This window comes from Rhinolophus sinicus, chromosome 2 (assembly GCF_057876585.1).
Source record: "Rhinolophus sinicus isolate RSI-liver-muscle chromosome 2, RSI-T2T, whole genome shotgun sequence".
Taxonomy (NCBI): Eukaryota; Metazoa; Chordata; class Mammalia; order Chiroptera; family Rhinolophidae; genus Rhinolophus; species Rhinolophus sinicus.
The window spans coordinates 161,091,464-161,111,881 of record NC_142502.1 but is presented as its reverse complement, the minus strand read 5'-3'; the positions used below and the strand labels follow the sequence as shown (position 1 = coordinate 161,111,881).

General features: G+C 41.8%; 1 protein-coding gene across 3 annotated transcripts in view; it reads right to left on the bottom strand.

The window, feature by feature from the left end:
• The window catches only part of THADA (THADA armadillo repeat containing), a 294,124-nt gene that overhangs the window by 119,623 nt on the left and 154,083 nt on the right, over positions 1 to 20,418 (bottom strand). For all 3 annotated transcript variants that reach the window (XM_088796191.1, XM_019748640.3, XM_088796192.1), the window contains exon 29: positions 13,156 to 13,324. In XM_088796191.1, the coding sequence (XP_088652317.1) occupies positions 13,156 to 13,324 (169 nt within the window). The remainder of the gene's footprint in view (positions 1 to 13,155; positions 13,325 to 20,418) is intronic.

Sequence of the window (20,418 nt, the reverse complement as noted above, 5' to 3'; positions counted from 1 at the left end):
GATCTAGTGAAACTACAGGTTCCGATTCACAAGATGTGGGCAGGTCCAGGAGTCTGCATGTCTAACCAGCTCCGGGTGAAGCCGCTACTGCGGACCTGGAACTATACTGCATGAGTGACACGGCTCTCAACAGTGTTTGACTTCCTCTAGGAATGCGCACTCACTACACCCCACAGCAAGTTACTCGGCCTCTGCAGGGTCCTTTGGGGAAGAAAAAGTAAAATAAAAACGTTTTCAACCCTCAGATGTACCCCAAAATAGCTACAAATATCTACTTGAATACAAACCCTAAAGCAGACTTTTTGGTGTTATTATTTTTTTATTTGTTTTAAACAAAATTGTAGATTTGTTTTCAGGCGTCCATTACCACTCCCAGCCCAACCTCTAACACATCCACAGAGACCACCTCTACTTTCTCTGTATGAATTTGAAAATGACTCCACTCCTTGTGATCGATACGGCGGTATCTAAGCTACAACTTCTGAAATGGATAGACAGCTGGGAATTGTCCATCTCAACGCATTCCATGCTCTCCTTGGAGGAGGGCGAAAGAGTAACAATTAGAGAAACAGCAAGGAAGGGAAAGTTAGGTCAAAGGAAGGTTAACAAAGTAAATCATACATTTATCCAGAACATATCCAGTGATTCTTGAAGATACATTTTGCAAAACAATATGGTCTTCCTTCTTTAAGGAGGCCAAGGAGCTCATAGGGAGGAGTGGGGAACATGAGCAAGAGCCTCCCCACTGCGTAGAGATTACTGGCTAAAGGGCACTGGGACTGATCTTCAGAATCTACTCCCTCGTGCCTTTTGATTTGGTGCGCATGGATTATACCGCATCTCTAATCGCTGTCAGAGTTTCCTTTCAAGAACATGGACACAAATTTCTAGAACATTAATTTTAAATACACACACACACACAAGTGTATGTTCAATCATAAATTTTAACATAAATTACTGCCCCGTGTCTCTGTTCTCTCAATAAACATCTGAAAATCAAACCTGATGACTAAACTTTCGCTCAAATAGACTGATTAGTGAGTACTGCTTTTCAATATAAAAAGAACAGTTTGTTCGCTGGACTAGTGAATGTCTCACATACTTGAAAAAAATCAATTATAAAAGAGGAAACTGAAACTGAAACTGCATTTTGGAAACATGTTAGATATAAAAATTACTATATATCCTATAATCCAAGAAGAAAGCGAAGGCATAAAGTCTATTTGCTATAAACTAACCTTTACTTACAAGTAAAACCAGTCTTACCATCTACATGAAATAACACTTTTTAAAGGCTTAAGTAATGAATAAGAGGAAAAAAATGTCAAACAGCACATTTAAGATGTTAATTATATTGATCTCTTTGAAGATTAACAAAGGTGATGGAATTTTCTGGCACTTATAAACTCTTCAAAGTCACAATTTAAAAAAAGAAAACATTAAATTCATTTGATATAAAAATAACTCCAAACAACCTAGTCCCCATCTGGAAATATGAATTCTCAGGAAGTTAATGAAAAACGTCCCTCTCATCAGAAATTTTACATTATTAAAATTAAAAAGGCATCCAAATAGGAGAATGACCAAGATCCTAGTGAAAATAGAGGATTACCTCTTCTATATAAATGTAAGTCCAACACTAAAGCATCTGACACCTGTACATATCTAACCACCGCTCCCGAGTACCATTAATTCAAGTACATAACACACATCCCTTCACTAATAAGAAAAGTGGAGGATGAAGCTGGAAGGCAAAAGTCTACCTTCTTTTGGTGAAAGAAGTGGACATATGGAGATTGAGACTTGCTAGGAATCTCCAACAACATGCCGCACTCATGGGCAGTCATGAAACTCCTCTCCACACTGCGGAGGTCACAGCCAATGAGGTTTTAGAACAGTTTCAAAAGACCTGCTTTCCGCCCAAAGAACAGTCTCCGACGATTCTCTTCTGGAGACAGAAGAGCTGGGCATTAGAATTACTCTGTTTTAATTCATTTATTTTTCACAACTATCCCCAGAAAACTATTTGTTTCTCCATGTTACAGAGGAGGGAATGAGGGCTAAGAAATCGAAGTGGACAGTGGAGTTGGCGTTTGAACCCAGGTAGTCTTACTCCAGAGCCTTTCAACATGACGACAGAACTACTAGTTGGGAAAAGCAACACAGATCACACAAGAGCAAAAATGAAACCTCATAATCTAAAGCAAAGGTTGGAGTATGGGACATAGGGTGGAAGGAGGGGGCCCAGGGCAGCCAGGGAATCAGAATGCTCGGCACGGCTCTGCTCTAGGAGCCGGGTGCACACACGATTTTGTTGAATAAATGCATTCTTATCTGAGGGTCTAGTGGAACACAGGGACAGACAAGGCAAAGAAGAGTAAGAAAGGCATTTATATGAACAATTGTATGCCAACGAATTGGACAACCTAGAATAAATCGAAAAAAATCCCAGAAACATGCCTGGAAACTTACCAAGACTGAATCAGGAAGAAACAGAAAATCTAAACAGACCAATAAATGACTAAGAAAACTGAGTAAGAATCAAAAACCTCCCCAAAATAAAAGCCCAGGACAGATTCACTGGCGAATTGTACCAAACATTTAAAGAATTAATGCCAATCTTTTTCAAACTCTTCCAAAAAAACTGAAGAGGAGGGAACACTCCCACACTTATTTTTCTGAGGCCAGCATTACCCTAACAAGGACACTACAAGAAAAAAAAACTACAAAAAAAACTACAGGTCAATATTGCTGATGAGTATAGATGCAAAAATACTCAACAAAATACTAGCAAATCAAATTCAATAGCACATTAAAAAGATATACAATACTCAAGTGGGATTTATCTCTGGGATGCAAAAATGGTTCAACACATGTGAATTAATAAATGTGATATATCACATGAATAGAATGGAAGATAAAAATCATATGATGATCTCAATAGATGAGTAAGGAGGAGGGGGAAGAGGGAGGAAGACAAGGAGAGGGAGAGGAAGAAGGAGGAAGAATGAAAAAGGAGGAGGAGGAGGAGGAGGAGGAGGAGGAGGAGGAGGAGGAGAAGTATTTCCTTTGAGTGATGTATGTATTCCCCTCTTATTCCCTCATTCCTACGCACAGCTCATCATAGTCTGCAGAACTATAATTTGTTCATGGGTCAGGAATGGTTTCTTTCATGGTCACTGGGATTTAAAAGAGCTGCATCACACCTTGCCCACACAGGAGAAAATCCACAGGTACCATAGAACAAAGGTTCTCAACCAGGGGCGATTCTGCCTTCCAGGGGACATGCGGAAATGTCTGGGTACTACAGGCATCTGTTGGGGAGACGCTATCAAATATATTACAACGCAAAGTACAGTGCCCACAACAAAGAATTACCAGGCCCCAAATGCCAATAGTGTTGAAGTTGAGAAACCCTGCCATGAAGGACAGGGTGGAGGGGACAGAGATACACAGTACAGGGAAATATAAGAATGTCATGAACAATAACATGGTTTAAAATAAAAAGAGTTTTATTACTTATTTAAACTTTCCTTTAGACCCATGGGCTGATTTTACTTCAGGCCTCTGGGGTGGCTGCCAAATTGTCTGGCTATACTCAACCATAGTGCTTTTAAACAGCCAACGGAATCCTCAGTCACTGAAATATGTTGGGTGCTCTAAATAAATCCAAAGGCTATGCAGCAGAGCAAGATATGCTCTGCAATCTCAAAAATGCTTCCCCAATAAAAACAATGACGTATTACTTTTTGCCTGTTAAGTTGGCCTATATAAAAACAAACAACAAATAATGCTATTTTCATGGGCTGGAGACCCGTGAAACAAAGCACATCACATAATGGGACCACAAACCATCAGATATTTTATAAGAATTCTGGGAAACAACAGGAGCCTGCTAGTGTGTCCACAGTGTGATGTTTTGTGGTGTTTTTTCAAGTACACTCAGAATTATCCTCAGTCATAAAAAAATCTCAAACAATAAGGGTAAGAGGGGATGGAAAGTGGGTCTTCCAAGATGAAAAATGAACTCGGACAAGTGCTAGATTAATCTATCTAGGAGGATCCTATATCTCCCTGTCACATTATGAACTTCAAATTTCCCCCTTCGAATGGTAAAAGACTCCTTTGTGTGGGACAGTGTGACAGTGTTCCTTTCCTGATTCATTAGGTTTCTGATGAGGTCTGAGGGAGGGAGTGTAATTCAAAACAAAACAGGTGCAAGGAATAACAACGTGATAGGCAGGAACTCAACCCTGAAAAAACAGAACTCATTTCAGCTCTTATAATCTTTAATATGATCTACAAGAAGGTCGAGAACACTGACTGATCAGAGGAGCCTCTCCTGGGAGCAGGCTGACACATAAAGTCAAAATTGCCGAAAATGGACTTATTGCTCTCTTTTATGCACACACTCACAAATCAACATGAATCCTCACTATTTTTTACAGTATGACTTCAATGTACAACACTGACTTTTCTAAAACACAGCTTTCTTGAACTCAAAATCTTTCATTCACCATCTGCGTCAGTGGTCTTTATATTCTGGATCGTACACCCCTAGCTGGGGGTGGTGGTGGTGGCGGTGGCAGCTGCTGCAGCAAGAAGTAATAACAGCAACTGGCATTTACTGAGCACTTCCTATATGCCTTGCTGAGCGCTACCCATGTGTTAATTTATTTAATCCTCACAACCAAACTGTAGTGTAGTTTTATCTTCCCATATACAGAGGAAGAAGTGGAGGCACAGAAGTCAACTCACAGCTTGACTTCACAAATAACACAGCTAGCAAGCGGCAGAGCTGGCAGCGAGATGGAAACAAGCCAGTCCAGTCTATGCTCTTACTCACTACATGGAATGACCTCTCTGAGCACATGCTCCCAGTTCTTATGTACTTATTTAGTAAGGAATGCTATACTACTCTGTCAATATGCTATGTACATTATACATCAGATATAAAATAATAGTTAAGAGGATGAGAGAAAAGAAATGACATGCCAACAAATTCTTCCACATGCATTACGGTCTTGCACACCACACTTTGGAGGCCGCGGATCTACAGCATCCGAACGGCCTGGCCTGGCCTGGCCTTTGTGGCTTCTCACATGCTGGCCTGCGTCCACCTTGACCATTACACAGCCCACCTGTCCCAACACACTCCTCGACCCAACAGGCTGGTTTACTCACTGTCCCCTGCAAACACCTTCTGCCTGCCCTCCTCCAGGCCTTGGTTCACACCAAGTCCCTTGTCCCAACAGCAGGAAACCAGTTTAAAGTTTTATCCCAAGAACCAAGGTCCCCATGAAACCTTCTGCTCTCCTCGCAGATGTGTGTTCTCAGCCACTTGCCTGGCACACACCACAGCCAGGTATTTCTGTGTAATTGTTTGTGGTGTGGTAGGCTGGTTTTCCACGGCAGCACATAAGCCTCTTGAGGGCTAATTTTTCTTTGTATTCTCCATGGTACCAGGTACAGTATTATGTACTTGATAATTACTCAATAACTGTTTGCTAAGTAAAAGAATATACAAACATTCTCCACATTTACTCCACATCCCTAAGGTCCAGGTACAGAGAGTTAGGTAAACATCATTCTAGAAAGCAGAGGAGAGGATGTGATGAATACTTTCCTCTTTGTCTGGGCGCATGGGAACCACGACAGACTGACTTGACTCTACAGGGAAAGGACTTCACATAGGCCCCAGTAATCTCCATGTCTAGCACGGGGACAGTGTAGAGCATACTAGTTTCTAAAGTAATGGCATCCTTCCCGGCCTTGTTTATCCCCTGCTGCTGACGCTGTTGACACTTCCCCATGGTAAAGACAGTCTTGAACATACAGATACATGTAACCACCTCAATTGCAGGAGAAAAGATGTTCACTCTTTAAAAAAGTTTTCCCTTGTCTTTTGGTGAGATTTCCTCAAAGATTACCTTTTCAACAATGACTATTCTGACACCTTATTTAATACTGCCACCTGCCCCTGTTTCTTACCAATTCTCGGCTCCCCTGTCCTACTCTACTTGCCCTCTTTGTCCACAGCAATTATTACCTCCTAATAAATATAATTTGCTTATGCATTATAATTGTTAGAATAAATTTGACTATAGTATCATTTATTATTGCCTGGCTCGCTGCCTGTGTAAGCTCTGTGAGGGCACTGATTTTTGAGAGCAAGGATCTGTCTTTTGTTCCATGATGTATTCCAAGCACCTGAAATGGTATTGGGCTGGTGGTGCTCAATCAATAGCTATCAAATGAACAAATAAGTAGATAATGTCACTTCCCATTTTACCCCATACCTTGAAGGCCTAGAGTCATTCTTGCCTAAGAATGTTCATTCCTTCATCCAGAGAAGTAGTACAGTGTGGTGGTTAACTGCAGAAGCTTGAAAGCTTTGAATCCCAGCTCCACTTTTGACCACTTCTTCTTGTATAACTTAAGTCAAATCTCATCCTCTCTCATCCTTGCTTTTCTCATGAGTACAATGGGGATAATTCCAGAACAGCCTCCATAGGCACTCAACACACACACACACACACACACACACACACACACACACACACACGCACGCACGGTGCCAAAAAAATGTATACACATTTTAAGAAAGGAAAACTGTATTAAAATTGTAATACTCAATATATATCAGTAACAAAAGATGAATACAAGCCATGTTTGACGTCTGCAATTACAAGAGGTGCTCAGAGTGGTTACCATCAGCGTCCAGACACTTCGGATTACAAGGAACTACTGCTTGAGCAGCGTTGACCAAAGTGTCCGCTTGTATACACTTTTTTTGGCACCCCTGGTCTATACATACATACATATACACACATGTATTCTTTTTACCATCACTTTCCCTACTCTAACCCTGAACATTAAAGTAACAAAAGGCTGGAATACATCAACGGACAAAGCTCCAAATTCCACACACCCCTGCCAGATACTATGATTCCGGACGGCAGCCGTACACTGGCTAGTGAGTGACAGTGCACGACAGTCCATACTGGGGATCTGGCAGCTAAAAGTCGTCTTCCACACCCACTGAAAGCTCCCTAAGTAACACACCCAATAAAAGCCCTCTCGATATTTATAAGGAAAGGATTAATTCATCTTCAAAAGTAGCATTTTAATTAAAAATGACTTTTCTGGGCTTATATCCAGAAAGGAATATATTGCCAAAAGGTAAGATTTAACAAGGTTCATTTCTTTCTTTCTTTTTTTTTTAACAGCCCAGTGCATCCCAATTCTAATCATGCCAAAGCACACATATAAAATAATCTTTCTTTGGCATTCTGGGATAAACAGATGCTGCTACCCTCAGCTGCAGGTGACTACGTGGCTCTCTGGCCCTCCTAGGCCCCGAGAGCTGAAGGAATCAATAAATACGTGGCACATCTACAGCCAGGCCACTGAAGCAGCTCTGCCTTAGCCCTTCTGGACTGGGGACCTTCCAACAACACAGATTTTTCTCCTTTCACATGAACACAAGTTCTCAGAAAGAAAGAGTGAATCTGGCCACTAGTCACAAGAGTGAGCGTTTTCTTTATGACTCACTTCGGAAAAAAAGCATACTGACCAGAAATCCATTTACAACTTACAGCATCAGCATAATTTCATGCTTTTGTTTTTGATTTTCCATTCTGAAATTATATTTTCTGTGTGCAAAATAAACAACAAGGGAGATCGGGCAACCTTAGGTCACCAAATGGAATCTGTCAAGTAATGTTCCATTTCTGGAAAGCTTGTGCATTCCACTTTATGTTTCACAGTTTTGTACTTTTAAGACATAGGAAAAAGATATTGCAATTCTTTAAGCATAAATGTGGCCATATAAGTATGGTTACATTTTTAAAAGATGGAACTGATTGTTCTCTTAAATTATACTTAATTCTAAGTTTCGGTGCAACAGTATTAGTTAAAATATATATTTTTTTTCCTAAAGAAATTTGTTTTCCTTATTTAGAAAACCCAGTAGAATTTACACTTGAGGGTATACCTCTATTACTAATTTCCTATTTGCTTTCAGTTCTTCTCTTTGTAGCAGAGAGTGAAGGATGGTTGATCTTATCCCTGTTTCTTGACCAGTGATTCCTTTAGACAACTAGCTGGCTGAACGGCCTACCCTTATTTCTTTCCTGGTTTTCTGCTTTTCTTTTCCACAAAGGTAATACTAAGATCTAGCTCTGTTTTTGTCCTCATACTGTCCCTGGCCGCACAGCACTCCTGTTCCCACTCCTTTAAGACTAACTCCAGCCCTAACACAAAGTGTGTCGGGGTGTGTCAGACTCAGGCAAAAATGACCTCAGTTTCAGTCTCCTTTTGTGCCTGATGCCCTGTGTGGTGGCTTTAGATTTTTGCCTCATTTTCATTCGTGTTACTCAGATGCTTCCTGGTCCCTAAGGGTTCAGCTGGGTCACTTACTTGGTTTCTAACCCACAAATCCCCACACTGGGAGCTTCAGACCCTTAAACACAAACTCCTGTTCTCACCTGCACCGAGAACAGGGTAAGCATATGATAGTGCTTGCTGAATAGAATTCAATCCTGACCACGTTTTCTGGGCCCCATCAGCTCCCAGGCCTGGGATCTACAATTTCCATGGTTGCCCATGTTTGAGAAGTTTTGTCATACCCTTAAGGATGAGAGAAGGTGTGGTAACTGCAAATGTGGCTATAATCTAGGTGCGAATGGAGCATTCTATATTCCTGTTAGGAGTATTAAATGGAAGACCAAAGAGAACTGCTGAGGAAGAGATGCGTGGAGGGAGAGAAAGTGAAAAGCACAATAAGAGTAAGTACTTTTCAAAGTCTTTTACCACTTGTAGCTTCTCTGGGTTTCACTGACTTCCTCTGTCCCTCTTTATAATACTGATAGACTTCCTTTGTTTCCAGTGTTGTATGATATCAAATTAGATTTAAGGAGACCAATGCACTGACAAGGAATTAAAAGCAGAACGAAGATGGATTCTTGGTTTGGTTTCCCTAGGCATTAAAAAGGTGTTATTCACATCAACTATCAGAGAGGCAGTACGTTTTAAAGAGAAAAAGAGCACAGGCTTCAGAGTTTAATATTTTATCTCTACCCCGACGACCTCTGTGACTTTACACAACTCAGTCTCTCAGGCTTACTTTAATTTCCTCATCAGATACCAGGGTGGGGGCGGTGGCGGTGGCACGAATAGCACCTATCTTGGTGGGTTGCTGAGAGTATTAATGAAATCACATATGCAATTCACGTGGAACACAGGAGGTGCTCAAAATGTTCATTTTACTTCTCTTATGGCAAACTTTCCAAATGCGTGGGCCTAGGCTGTCTGAAGTCCATCCCTGGCTAATATTTCACGTCAACCCAAGTATGCAGCACTGCTGCTTAGCTCCATAGCCAGAAAAGTGGAATTTTTTGACTCAGAATTCTAAAAGCGCAGAAATCAAGGTTCCAGATTTGTGGGGAATAAGATAATTTACAAAGTGTTCAACAGATTCTGCTGGTAAAAACTGAGAACGTTTAATACCAGCAAAGGGATGTGAAGAGCTTGGTGATTAGTTAGATTAACAGAAGAAAAAGGAATACCTTTGCCTGGAATGTTCAGATAAAATGCAAAAGTGATTTTTCTGCTTTAACAGAAGATAAATTGCCTGAACTACCCACTTTACCTTACCTATATAAAAGAATTCAATTAAATAAAAGAGTAGGGATGATCTATATTTCCTTATGAAACACCAAAGGGTGAGTTAAGTACCCAAGAATCAGAATAAATCTCTCCTCATGATTGCTGGCCAAACTCTTCCTCAATACAAGAGAACTTTTTTAGACTCCAATGTGATTTCTCGGGAGTGATAAGTAATCTAGTAAGAATCTTAAGTCCCCAACATGCAGAATTTTGGCAACAAAAACAGACGGATAATTCTATTTAAAAGACAGGGTAGCCCTGCCAGTGTTGTTCCCAAATGAGGTAATGTCCATGGCTCTTATCTAGCCTTTATTGAGATTTAATGTCATTTACCACTGGCTCTTGTGAACCTGCTGCAGAATCTCACCTTTTCTGATGTGCGTTATTTCCATCTATTTCAACATTGCAATCATGAACCTCTGGTTTTTAAAATGATTAAGAAACGAATCCCATGCGTTCTTTCTTTCCTTTTTTTTTTCCACGTCCTATAATTTGAGTCTTGCTTCCATGGTCCCAGAAAATCCAGAGATCAGCATATTTCTCATTTTTAAGGTATACTATAGAAATACTTCTGAGGTTTGATATATTTATGTAAACATTTTTCAAAGAAGTAAAAATGTATAATTCAAGAAAACGTTCTGTGAAAGAATTGCCTTTCTGATTACAAAATGATTTCCTGCTTTTGAAAAAGCAACAATTTTCTATTTATTTAGCTGGCTCTGAGAGTCCCATGGAGATTATCATTCCTTTTAATCCCTACCATCTCTTTTCCAGGTGCAGGCGTTTTACTGGTTTCAAAGGTAGCTTTATGTGGAGAAGGGATCTATAAGCTGTAGAAAAGAAAAAGAGCCCTCCCCGTCTTAACCCCTTATGTTTTCCCATAAAGAACAACAGGTTGGAACAGAACTATTACAATACAGATGAGACATGCGAATAGACATGACAGAAAGATTTTCACATGCCTTTGACTTCCTTTTGTTCAACCAGGGTATAAACCAATCTTGGTAAAGACAGCAATCTGTTTGACAAACATGAACACAATACCCAGCAACCATACCGTTGTTGTTTTTCTTTTTTCCAACAAGCCCTTCATCACTCCAACACTCAGGAACAAAAGCAACAACCACAACCACCCTAGAGTAATGGGGTTTTTACCTTCCCACCCTATTTCACATTTTGGGTTGCAGAAAAAGTAAATTTGAGAATATCAAAGGCAGCCCAGAGACAGAGCAAATGACCATGTTTTGTTGCTGGGCAGACTGGTGAAACACGAGCCAGACCCGTTAGTGGTGTGTGTGGGAAACTCGGCTGGGAGGCCCATTTGTACAACTAGTGAAAGAGCCAAAGAAGCAATTCCAACCTCACCACTTCTGACAAAGTTCAGCCAAGAGTGGATTTTCAATAAAGAAGAGCTGATGGCTGATCCCTCCCCCACCCTTGATAATCTGAGCCTTCCTTCTAACTCAGATGCATAGTCTATGAATCTTTGAAACGCCTGTTCTGCATTACTCATTATGGCTAGCTCCTTCCCTTCAGAGAAGCAGCAGTCTGACAGAATCAAGAGATCTAACTTGTATGGGCCTCAGGCTCCCATCTTTAAAACCAAGATAATAACTGCTGATCCTCTCTTTCTGACAGGGACATAGTGAGGACCGAGGGGGAAGAGTGCTGAAGAATTTGTACTGAAGAAAGCACCAAAGATCCACACGGCATATATCACAGACCAGAGGATGTGGTCTGGGAGCCTTGGGGGTCGCATAATCTTTTTTAGGAGATCTGCAAGATTAAACTATTATCAAAATGACACTAAGACATTACTTTTATTCTCTTTTATTCTCATTCTCTCACAAGTGTACAGTGGAGCTTGCCAGAGGCTACAAGGTATGTGATGATGCCATCACGCTAATGACTAATGGAATGTGTGCTTGTGAGATCTTGCGTTTTAAGATTTTCTGTTTCAGTTTCTAATTAACTATTGATAGATAAAAGCTCTTTGGGATCCTTACCAACTTCCAAGAGGGTAAAGAGATCCTGAGACCAGTTTGAGCTCTGCCAACCTAGAACTTCAGTCCCGCTCAAACTTGCAATCCCAGATGGGCTGACTTCTCACCCCGCCTGAGCCTTTCTGGATGGGAGATGTTTTCCTCCCTGTGCTTGGCTAACTTCTGCTCTTTGCTTAGATGTCACTTTCTCTGGGAAGCTTTCCCTGACTTCCCCAAGATCAATCAGGTGTCCCTGCTACGTGCTTCTCTGGCACTTAGCACACTCCATGGTGATTGCCCATTTCTTGGTCTATTTCGTCCTCGACTCCTTCAACGTAAGAACTGATTTGTCATTGTTTTCACTGTGACACAGTAATATGGTAGGAGGCATTCAGCAAATACTTGTTGAATATATAAAATAACCAAGGAAGGCAGGCCAGAAGATAGGTCGATCTGCAGTCTCATCTAGAGGGAATTGATTTAGTTACTAAAAATATTAATTTTCATTATAGTACAGGCTCATTAAAACTGTTAATCATAACAATAACTATATCTCTATATCTTATTATGTACCAGGTACTATTCTAAGCACTTTATATGCATTAATTAATTTAGTCTTCAAAAATCCCTATGAGGTATACACCATCATTTTCATTTCAAAACTGACGACACAGATGTACAGGCAGTGAGTGGCAGATGTGAGCCTGACACCCAGACAGTCTAGCTCCAGAGTCCCATGCCATTAACCCCTGTACCCACTCACTGCCTTACCTGTCAGCAGTGTAGACCTCAAGTTAATAACATATATTGGGATCTCAAGGCCATCTCTCAACTCTACTCACAAATCAGAAAATGACCTATTTAAATCCCACTCCCAGCTCTGCTCCACAGTGAGAGACCGCAGCAGATCTTCTCAAATCTTTTCACCAATGTGAACATCAGAATACCACGTCCCCCAAGTTTATAGTTAGGGTTTAAAAGGGATTTCAATAAGAAGTCTATTTTTTCAAAATAGAAAGTCTCCTTTGCAGCACAGAGAAAGCTGGAAAGTAGGTTTGCTATTTCCAGGTACTATGGAATTATGCTGCAGAGCACACTCCCAATATAACTAACTTCCCTTGTGCTTCTTGGGCTAACTTCTCTTTCAAGGAATGCTCACGATTTAACTCTGAACAGGGAGTGGCTTAGAATGTTCTGCAGGCATACTTGATGGAACAGACGAAATTTTACCTGGTTCAGAGAGATAAGTACAAATGGGAAAGCATGCTGCAGAAAATAGGATTTAAAGCAGCAGCTGATCTGGGAGAATCATGGTGTGACACTGTATTCATGAATGTAATGAAAAAAATACACCTAGGAAATACCTGTTCTTTCAGCCATAGGAAAAAGTTTTTTGGATAAAATTAAAAGCCTGTGCATCAAATCATTACCTGCTAACAGTACATGAGCCACCAAAGTTTAATCCTGTGGTGTTTGACAAGTCACACAAAGTAATTTTACTTACCTGGAGAAGTGTCCCGTGAATATGGTTTTGCCGGAAACAATGGTCAGTGCAATTGGGGAGTTTGGCCAACAGAGTTTGGATGGTGGCAGGGATTTCGTCTATCATAACAAATGGGACCAAGGCACGAGCTGCCATTTCACGGGAGCGGTAGACAGGTGAACAACCGCATCTGGAAAGAAATAGAAAACAAGACCATTCAATACTCACTTCTACATCTGTGCCCTTGTGTATCTGATGATCTCTCTAGTTCTGGCTGGGACACCAAAGCTGACAGGGTTCTATTCCAAATGATATTTTTTATAATTCCCTTATTCCAAAAGATGTGGGGTGTGTGTGTGTGTGTGTGTGTGTGAATGCACGCACGCACACGCACACACTTCCATTAGTTCCAAAGGTGACTTTGCTATTCTTATAAATATCATTCACATCTATGATTCTATCACAGGGATAAATGCAGATAAGCTTCAAGAACAAGACAACACATAGGCAAAAATGGCTTATTACCTCAACAATCAAACAACTGTTTATTGGGGACTCACAAAGAACAAAAGCACCATGGTAAGTGCCATGAGAAACAGGACCGTCTTTGAGGAGCCTATACTCTGGTTGGCAAGAGGAGAAGTACATTTGAAGAGATGACTAAAAGTACAAGCAAGTACTGGAAAAATGATAAGCAAGTGATCTTGACATTACGGCTACTGAAGGATAAAACTGTGGTTTGTGGTTCTGAGAGGATGGAACTCTGGAAAGCAAGCACAATTCAAGTAATGCCAAAAGAAACAAGGCAGTTGTTTCGACCAGGAACAGTGTTATAAAGCAAGGGTAGAAATGCTCAAGGTAGACGTGTCTGGTTGAAGTAGTGGCTCTTGCATAACAGTGGAGATTAAGGCTGAGGAGTGGGTCAAGACATAAATGGCAGACAACATAATCTGAACCTCCCGTCAAGAGAACAAGAGATGGACCCTCAAGTCACCAAATCCTTGCCTCTGGGCTAACTCACATCCAAAGAGCTTAAAGAGAAGCCAGTTCTGAAATAAGTCAGTCATGGACAAGTGGTATCTTGAGATTCTACGCAGGTCATTGGAAAGGCAGGTCCCCATCGAAGGGCCTCTTGACTTTGTAAACACTCAGCCCCTGCGAGTCCACAAACATTTTGTTCAAACTGTGCACCTGAGAGCCTTCGCAGATTTGATATTATTTGAGAGGAAAGCCCAATAGGGTAGGTCCTGGCTTGAGTAAGTTCTTGACTAGAACTCTCAAGACTTCATGATCTTTCATCCAACGAAAAAAGAACTCACTCAACTTGCGGAAATGTCTTAGATGCCAAGACAAGAATGGGAAATATCAGAAGATAGCAGAGTCTACAGGGGAAAGCGATGGGCTCTTGTTTTTGTTTGTTTGTTTGTTTTTGTTTTATTTCCAAATTAATCAGTATTCCAAGAAGGAATTACTGGTAAAATCTGAGCCCTTAGGCCTATGTGGCCATGTAGGCTTAGCATGTGGAGGAAAAACCCTAAGGCTGAAATGTTTCTAACACCCCAGACGTATCACTGACATTTATCTTAATATGACAATGAAAGTACAGATAAAATTTCTGTACAAATAGAATGATCCAAGCAGAATTTCATCCTGGGGAGTAAGGTAGGGAGGAGGAGGTAGGCAACGAGGAGAAAGAGGTACCAGGTAAGTCAAAACATTGTGTCATTTTTTTTCCCTAAGCGTGTAGGTCCGTGAGATACAATAGGTCAATCAGCCCACACTTTCAGGATGGGGAAGAGCTCGTCTTACATCCTATTATGGGAAGACGCTGAGGGCGAAGGTTACAGTAGGTACCTAGAGATTCTCTAGTGGTCTTTGGCTAGGCCCTGCCAACTCACCCATTTTCTCACGTACTTTTTTCTTAAAAAAGATTAAATGTTTAATCTGTAATTGGCAAATGGAGTAAAATGTTTGCTTTGGCCCATGGGGGGTGATGGGGGTTAGTGAGAAAACTTCACTTGACAGAGAAAAGAAAATACTCTGAAAATGCTTTGAGATTTAATTAGCAAATGACCTCACTCAGCACAGTGATTTGTCAGAAGCTTCCCCTTCTGTCTGTCCCCTACTCCTCCAACACACACACACACTTTGTGTTATAGTGTGTTTTATGTTACCGAAAGGGCTCTTGTGTATAAATGTTTCTCTTCAAATACAAATAACTCTGACATGGTTACAGATGTTTAGTTTCTAATTAGTAGTAACTGTACACTACAGGACGCCCCTCCTTTTACTCCTGACCTTTTACAAATGATGATTTCCCAAAGGAATCTGGCATCCACACAGAAGAAAGAATGTAAAGTGGGAAAAGTGCCAGAATTTTCTGCTTTCGGATACCCTGTACTAGGGTACTTTCCAAAAGCACAATCAAGTTAAAGAGCAAAACAAACCTCCCCTCAAAAAAGTAATGCAATTACAGAAAAAGAGAAGGCTATTTTTAAGTAATATTTAATTAACATTCATTATACAGCAATAATTAAATGTAATTTCAAACTCCTCTCTATTGCAAATTGCTTAAATGGAAGGATAGATTATAGTCAAAACACACACACACACACACCACCACCACCACCACCACCAAGCAAAAAAAACATTTCCAGGTTACTGTTTTGTCAATTAGGGGCAAGGCAGGGGCCTGATGAGATTTTGCTTTTCTCCAGAAGTATCTGGCCTGGAGTTTGAGGGGATATAAACACAGTCTTTTCAGCCCTATGTGGACTATATATTTGAAGCTAAAATCTATCTTCCCCCTGGATAGACTCTTCTAGTTTGAGTCCGTAAATGTGCCAGAATCAAGCAGGGGTGCTCTTCAGGAACACAGAAGCCAGTGGCTCTAACGCTGGAATATTAGAGCATCTGGATTTTTCTCTTGCTTTGGACCCTGAGTTTTGTGACTTGGACAAGTCATAGGAACTTCTCTGGGTCTCGTCGAGCTGAGAGTGGTGGTAATAATCTACATAGCCAGTGCCCTGATGCGATGTCTATGAAAACATTCCAAGAAGAAAGGTGTTTTGAAAAGAGTTTTTCTTGTGCACTGCGCCTATTCACTGTAGTCTAAGAACTGCGGGCCTCTAAGTGACCCCAATGAGGGAATTAAGACTGTGTGGTGTGAATACTGTACCATTTTTTAAAGTTTATTTTTCAATTAGAGTTGACATACAATGTTGCATTAGTTTCAGGTATACAACATAGTAATTAGACATTTATATACCTTATGAAGTGATCACCCTGGTGTAAGTCAATAAATTCATGATACGAAGGCAAGATTTTTTGTGTTTTGGCCTCCACTGAAAGTGATGAGGAGGAATCTCAAGCCCTTCTGAAAAGAAGTGGGACAGACAGCCTCTGTTTTTCTGAATCTCAATTCTTCTGGAAAAATAAAGCAAATGGATTTGGAATCTCAAAGGTCATTTCTTTTACCATTGTTTGAAAATCATTTTCTCAGTACTCCTACCTGTGTCCCAGGCCTGGATACCAGTTCCTCCACAGGACCTGTGGGACACATGGACACTAGTGTCTTTAAACCTCTCGCTCTCTCACTCCAGTAAGCCCATTCCATGGTCATTTTAATCACATATTTCTCTACTGCCTACTGTATTCTTGGCACTGTGAAACACGAGAAATGACACATTTTTAATAGTAATACTTGCATCCCCAATTGTACAGACCTTGACAGTTTATAAAATGCATGCACACCCATTATCTCTTTACTATGCAACATTCCTGTAGGACACGAGGATATTAGAAACCTAAATTCACAGATAAAAACATAAAACGAAGCTCAGAAAGGCGGAGTGGACCCTCCGGGATGTGCAAGCGGCAGCGTCCGGGCGGAACCATCATCCATGGCTCCAAGATGGCGCCCGTGGACTATTCTAAGCGGTAGTTCACACCTGGAAATCGAGGGAGCATAAAAATATCTCCCAGCTAATAAAAACACAAGCTTTAATTTACAAGTATGTGGAAAATGTCTAAATGAGAATATTGGATTTTTTTTTTTTTAACATTTGTAGGATCATGAAAACATTTTGGAATCTCCTGTAAACTGTGGCCTCTCTCACCAGAGAAACATATTTATGAATATATACACCCAATTTCCCATATAGTTTTAGGAGGTTCATGACGCACACCCAAAACCCTTGGGGCAGCGTTTCCCAGATCCCAGTCTAGAATCTCCAGGCGCTCCTTTGCACACAGCGTAACTGTCAAGTATGTGCTCTGCTTTAGAGAGATGGAGATGGAGAACTAGGACACTGCTCTCAGGGAACTGCCAGCTTAGAGGGGGAGCCAGACAGATAACCTCATGCTCACAAATCAGTAGTACCCACAAGACACACACGGGTATCGAATGGCACAGAAAAAAGAGCAGCAGGGGTGACTAGCTGAATGGCTTTCTGGAGGACATAAAGGACTTTCAAGTGAGAGTGACATACACCTTTGGGCTTCCAGGAACCCTGGAGATCCCTGAGCGTATTCTGAGCAGGGAAAGACCACCCTTCTGAGTTCATCCCCCCCATTTCATGTAGTTTCACAGTGGTGGCTAAACTTTTTCCCAGGTGTTTCCCTCTTCTATTTACCCTCAGAATCTGATCCAGTTTTCCTGAAAGCTTTCCTAGGTAAGTGGCTGGACATCACCCAGACTGTCTCTGCTCCCCCATCCCTGTAGGTTAGGTACGGAGACATCTACTGAGGGCCTAACACAAGCATGTACTGGGTTAGACACCAGAGAATCAGAGAGAAAAGTCGCTGCCCAGGCCATAGGGAACCTACAGTCTAGGAGGAAAGACAGGGCCAGTCAGCCACTGCTTTGCAGAGCCGTGAGAAATGCAGGCTGTTGTAGAACTGAGGCGGCACACCAAGAAAGCGGGGTGGGTAGGCTGGGAGATCATGGTCCAGCTGTGACTAAGTGGGGTCAGGCAGAAAGAACATTTGGGTTTGGCAAGAAAGAGGTGCCCTCCCCAGCCTGTGCTTTTCCCTCCGTGAACCCAAACTGCTCCTCAGTGCATCCAGTCAAAAGGAAAGGAACTGAGGTTTATTAAATGATTACTGTGTGCCAGGACTGCCTACCTACATTAGGTCCTCTTTTATTTACTTCACTAAATCTTCAGTACAAGGTCATTATCATCATCCTTAATTTTAAGATGACGAAAGTGAGGTTTCCTAACATCCTTTAGGTCATAAAACTAGCAAGTGGCACATCCTGCATTTCAATCAGGGTCTGTCTACCTGCAAAGTTCAGTCTTTCTAAGATTTCATAATACAGCTGCCTCAAAATCCTCAGAGCCCTGGAAAAGCCAAATGATTCCAAAGTAACCTGTTCAGCCTAATCACACTGAGGTATGAATGACTTCTGGAACCAACCCATCTCTAAGTGGTAGAATATGAAGCCGAACAATAAAGATGAAGCTGATAATAACTAATATTTACTGAGCATCTACAGAGGGCCAGACTTAGTGTTAAAAGCTTTGCATGGGGCTGGCCCGGTGGCTCAGGTGGTTAGAGCTCCATGCTCCTAACTCAGAAGGCTGCTGGTTCGATTCCCACATGGGCCAGTGGGCTCTCAACCACAAGGTTGCCAGTTCTATTCCTCCAGTCCTGCAAGGGATGGTGGGCTTCGCCCCCTGCAACTAAGATTGAACATGGCACCTTGAGCTGAGCTGCTTCCCGGATGGCTCAGTTCGTTGGAGTGCAGGCTCTCAACCACAAGGTTGCCAGTTCAATTCCTTGAGCCCTGCAAGGGATGGTGGGCTGCGCCCCCTGCAACTAGCAACGGCAACTGGACTAAAATTGAACATGGCACCTTGAGCTGAGCTGCCGCTGAGCTTCCGGATGGATCAGTTGGCTGGAGTGCGTCCTCTCAACCACAAGGTTGCCGGTTCGACTCCTGCAAGGGATGGTGGGCTGTGCCCCCTGCAACTGGCAATGGCAACTGGACCTGGAGCTGAGCTGCGCCCTCCACAACTAAGACTGAAAGGACAATAACTTGAAGCTGAGCAGAACCCTCCACAACTAAGATTGAAAGGACAACAACTTGACTTGGAAAAAAGTCCTGGAAGTACACACTGTTCCCCAATAAAGTCCTGTTCCCCTTCCCCAACAAAATCTTTTTAAAAAAAAAAGAAAAAAAAAGCTTTGCATGTATTTCTTCATTGAATCCTCACAACAAGGCAAAATGGCGGCAGAATGGCTGAGAGAGCATTTCCAGGCAATGTGGGGGAGGTAGCTTTGAACTGAGAAGATTCTAAGGCCCAACGGCCCTGAGTGAGTCCCCCATTTCAAAAGAACCAGTGTAAAAGTCTTCATAAAAATCTCAGAATGGCTTCAGGATCCAGCCAGTATCTCCTTACAGTCTCTCCCACTGACATAATTCATGTTCCCCCGCTTCTTCTGCATTCCCAGACCCAGATCCAGTCCTGATCCTCACTTTCCAGAGATCAAGCTGTACCTTGTACAAAACGGAAGCCCCCAAACCTCTGCTGCTGATGAAAACGATCACCCACTTTCTCTAGATGCCCTGGCTTGACCAAGGGATTAGCATCTTGGCAGCTAGACTGAGTCTGAAGAAGCTATGTCTGACCTACCTCTAAGCCCCTCGCTACGTTTACCCACAAATGCCCTGCCATTATGGCCTGTTTCTCATACAGCCGTCTGCTCTTGGGGAATGACGATCTTAAAAGCTGAAACAACCCTACCTTTCAGGGTATCTCTGAAGGCTGGGTGAGGAGGAGGCTGAGGCCTCAGGTTATACTATTTTTTTTTTTTAATCTTTCTATATGTTTTGTCACACCAACCACTGTTTCATCCTTAGTACCTTGCACACTGCAGTTCACTCTCGCTGGAATGAATGTCCTTTCACCATTTTACGTTTTGGAAACTGCTCTTCATCCTCTGAACTCGGCTCAGGGATCACATTTTTGGCAAAAATCTTATTGTGCCTCTTCCGTTCCAGAATTAGTCAACTTTCTTCCCCATACCTTGTTACTGCAATTGCACATTTCGATCTGTCGGAGCAGGGGATACATGTCATTTGCCTTCTCCACAGTAGCCCTCAGGCAGCATGTTGGCTAGACCCAATGATCTTCAGAGCAGAAACAGGGTCTCTATAGTTACGAATAATAGAGCACATAGGATGGGAGTGAAGAAAATGTTCTGCAACCCAGCAGACCTAAGTTTCAATCCAAGTCCTGTCACTAGTGTGTGACCTTGGACAGGTCAGTGAACCTCCTA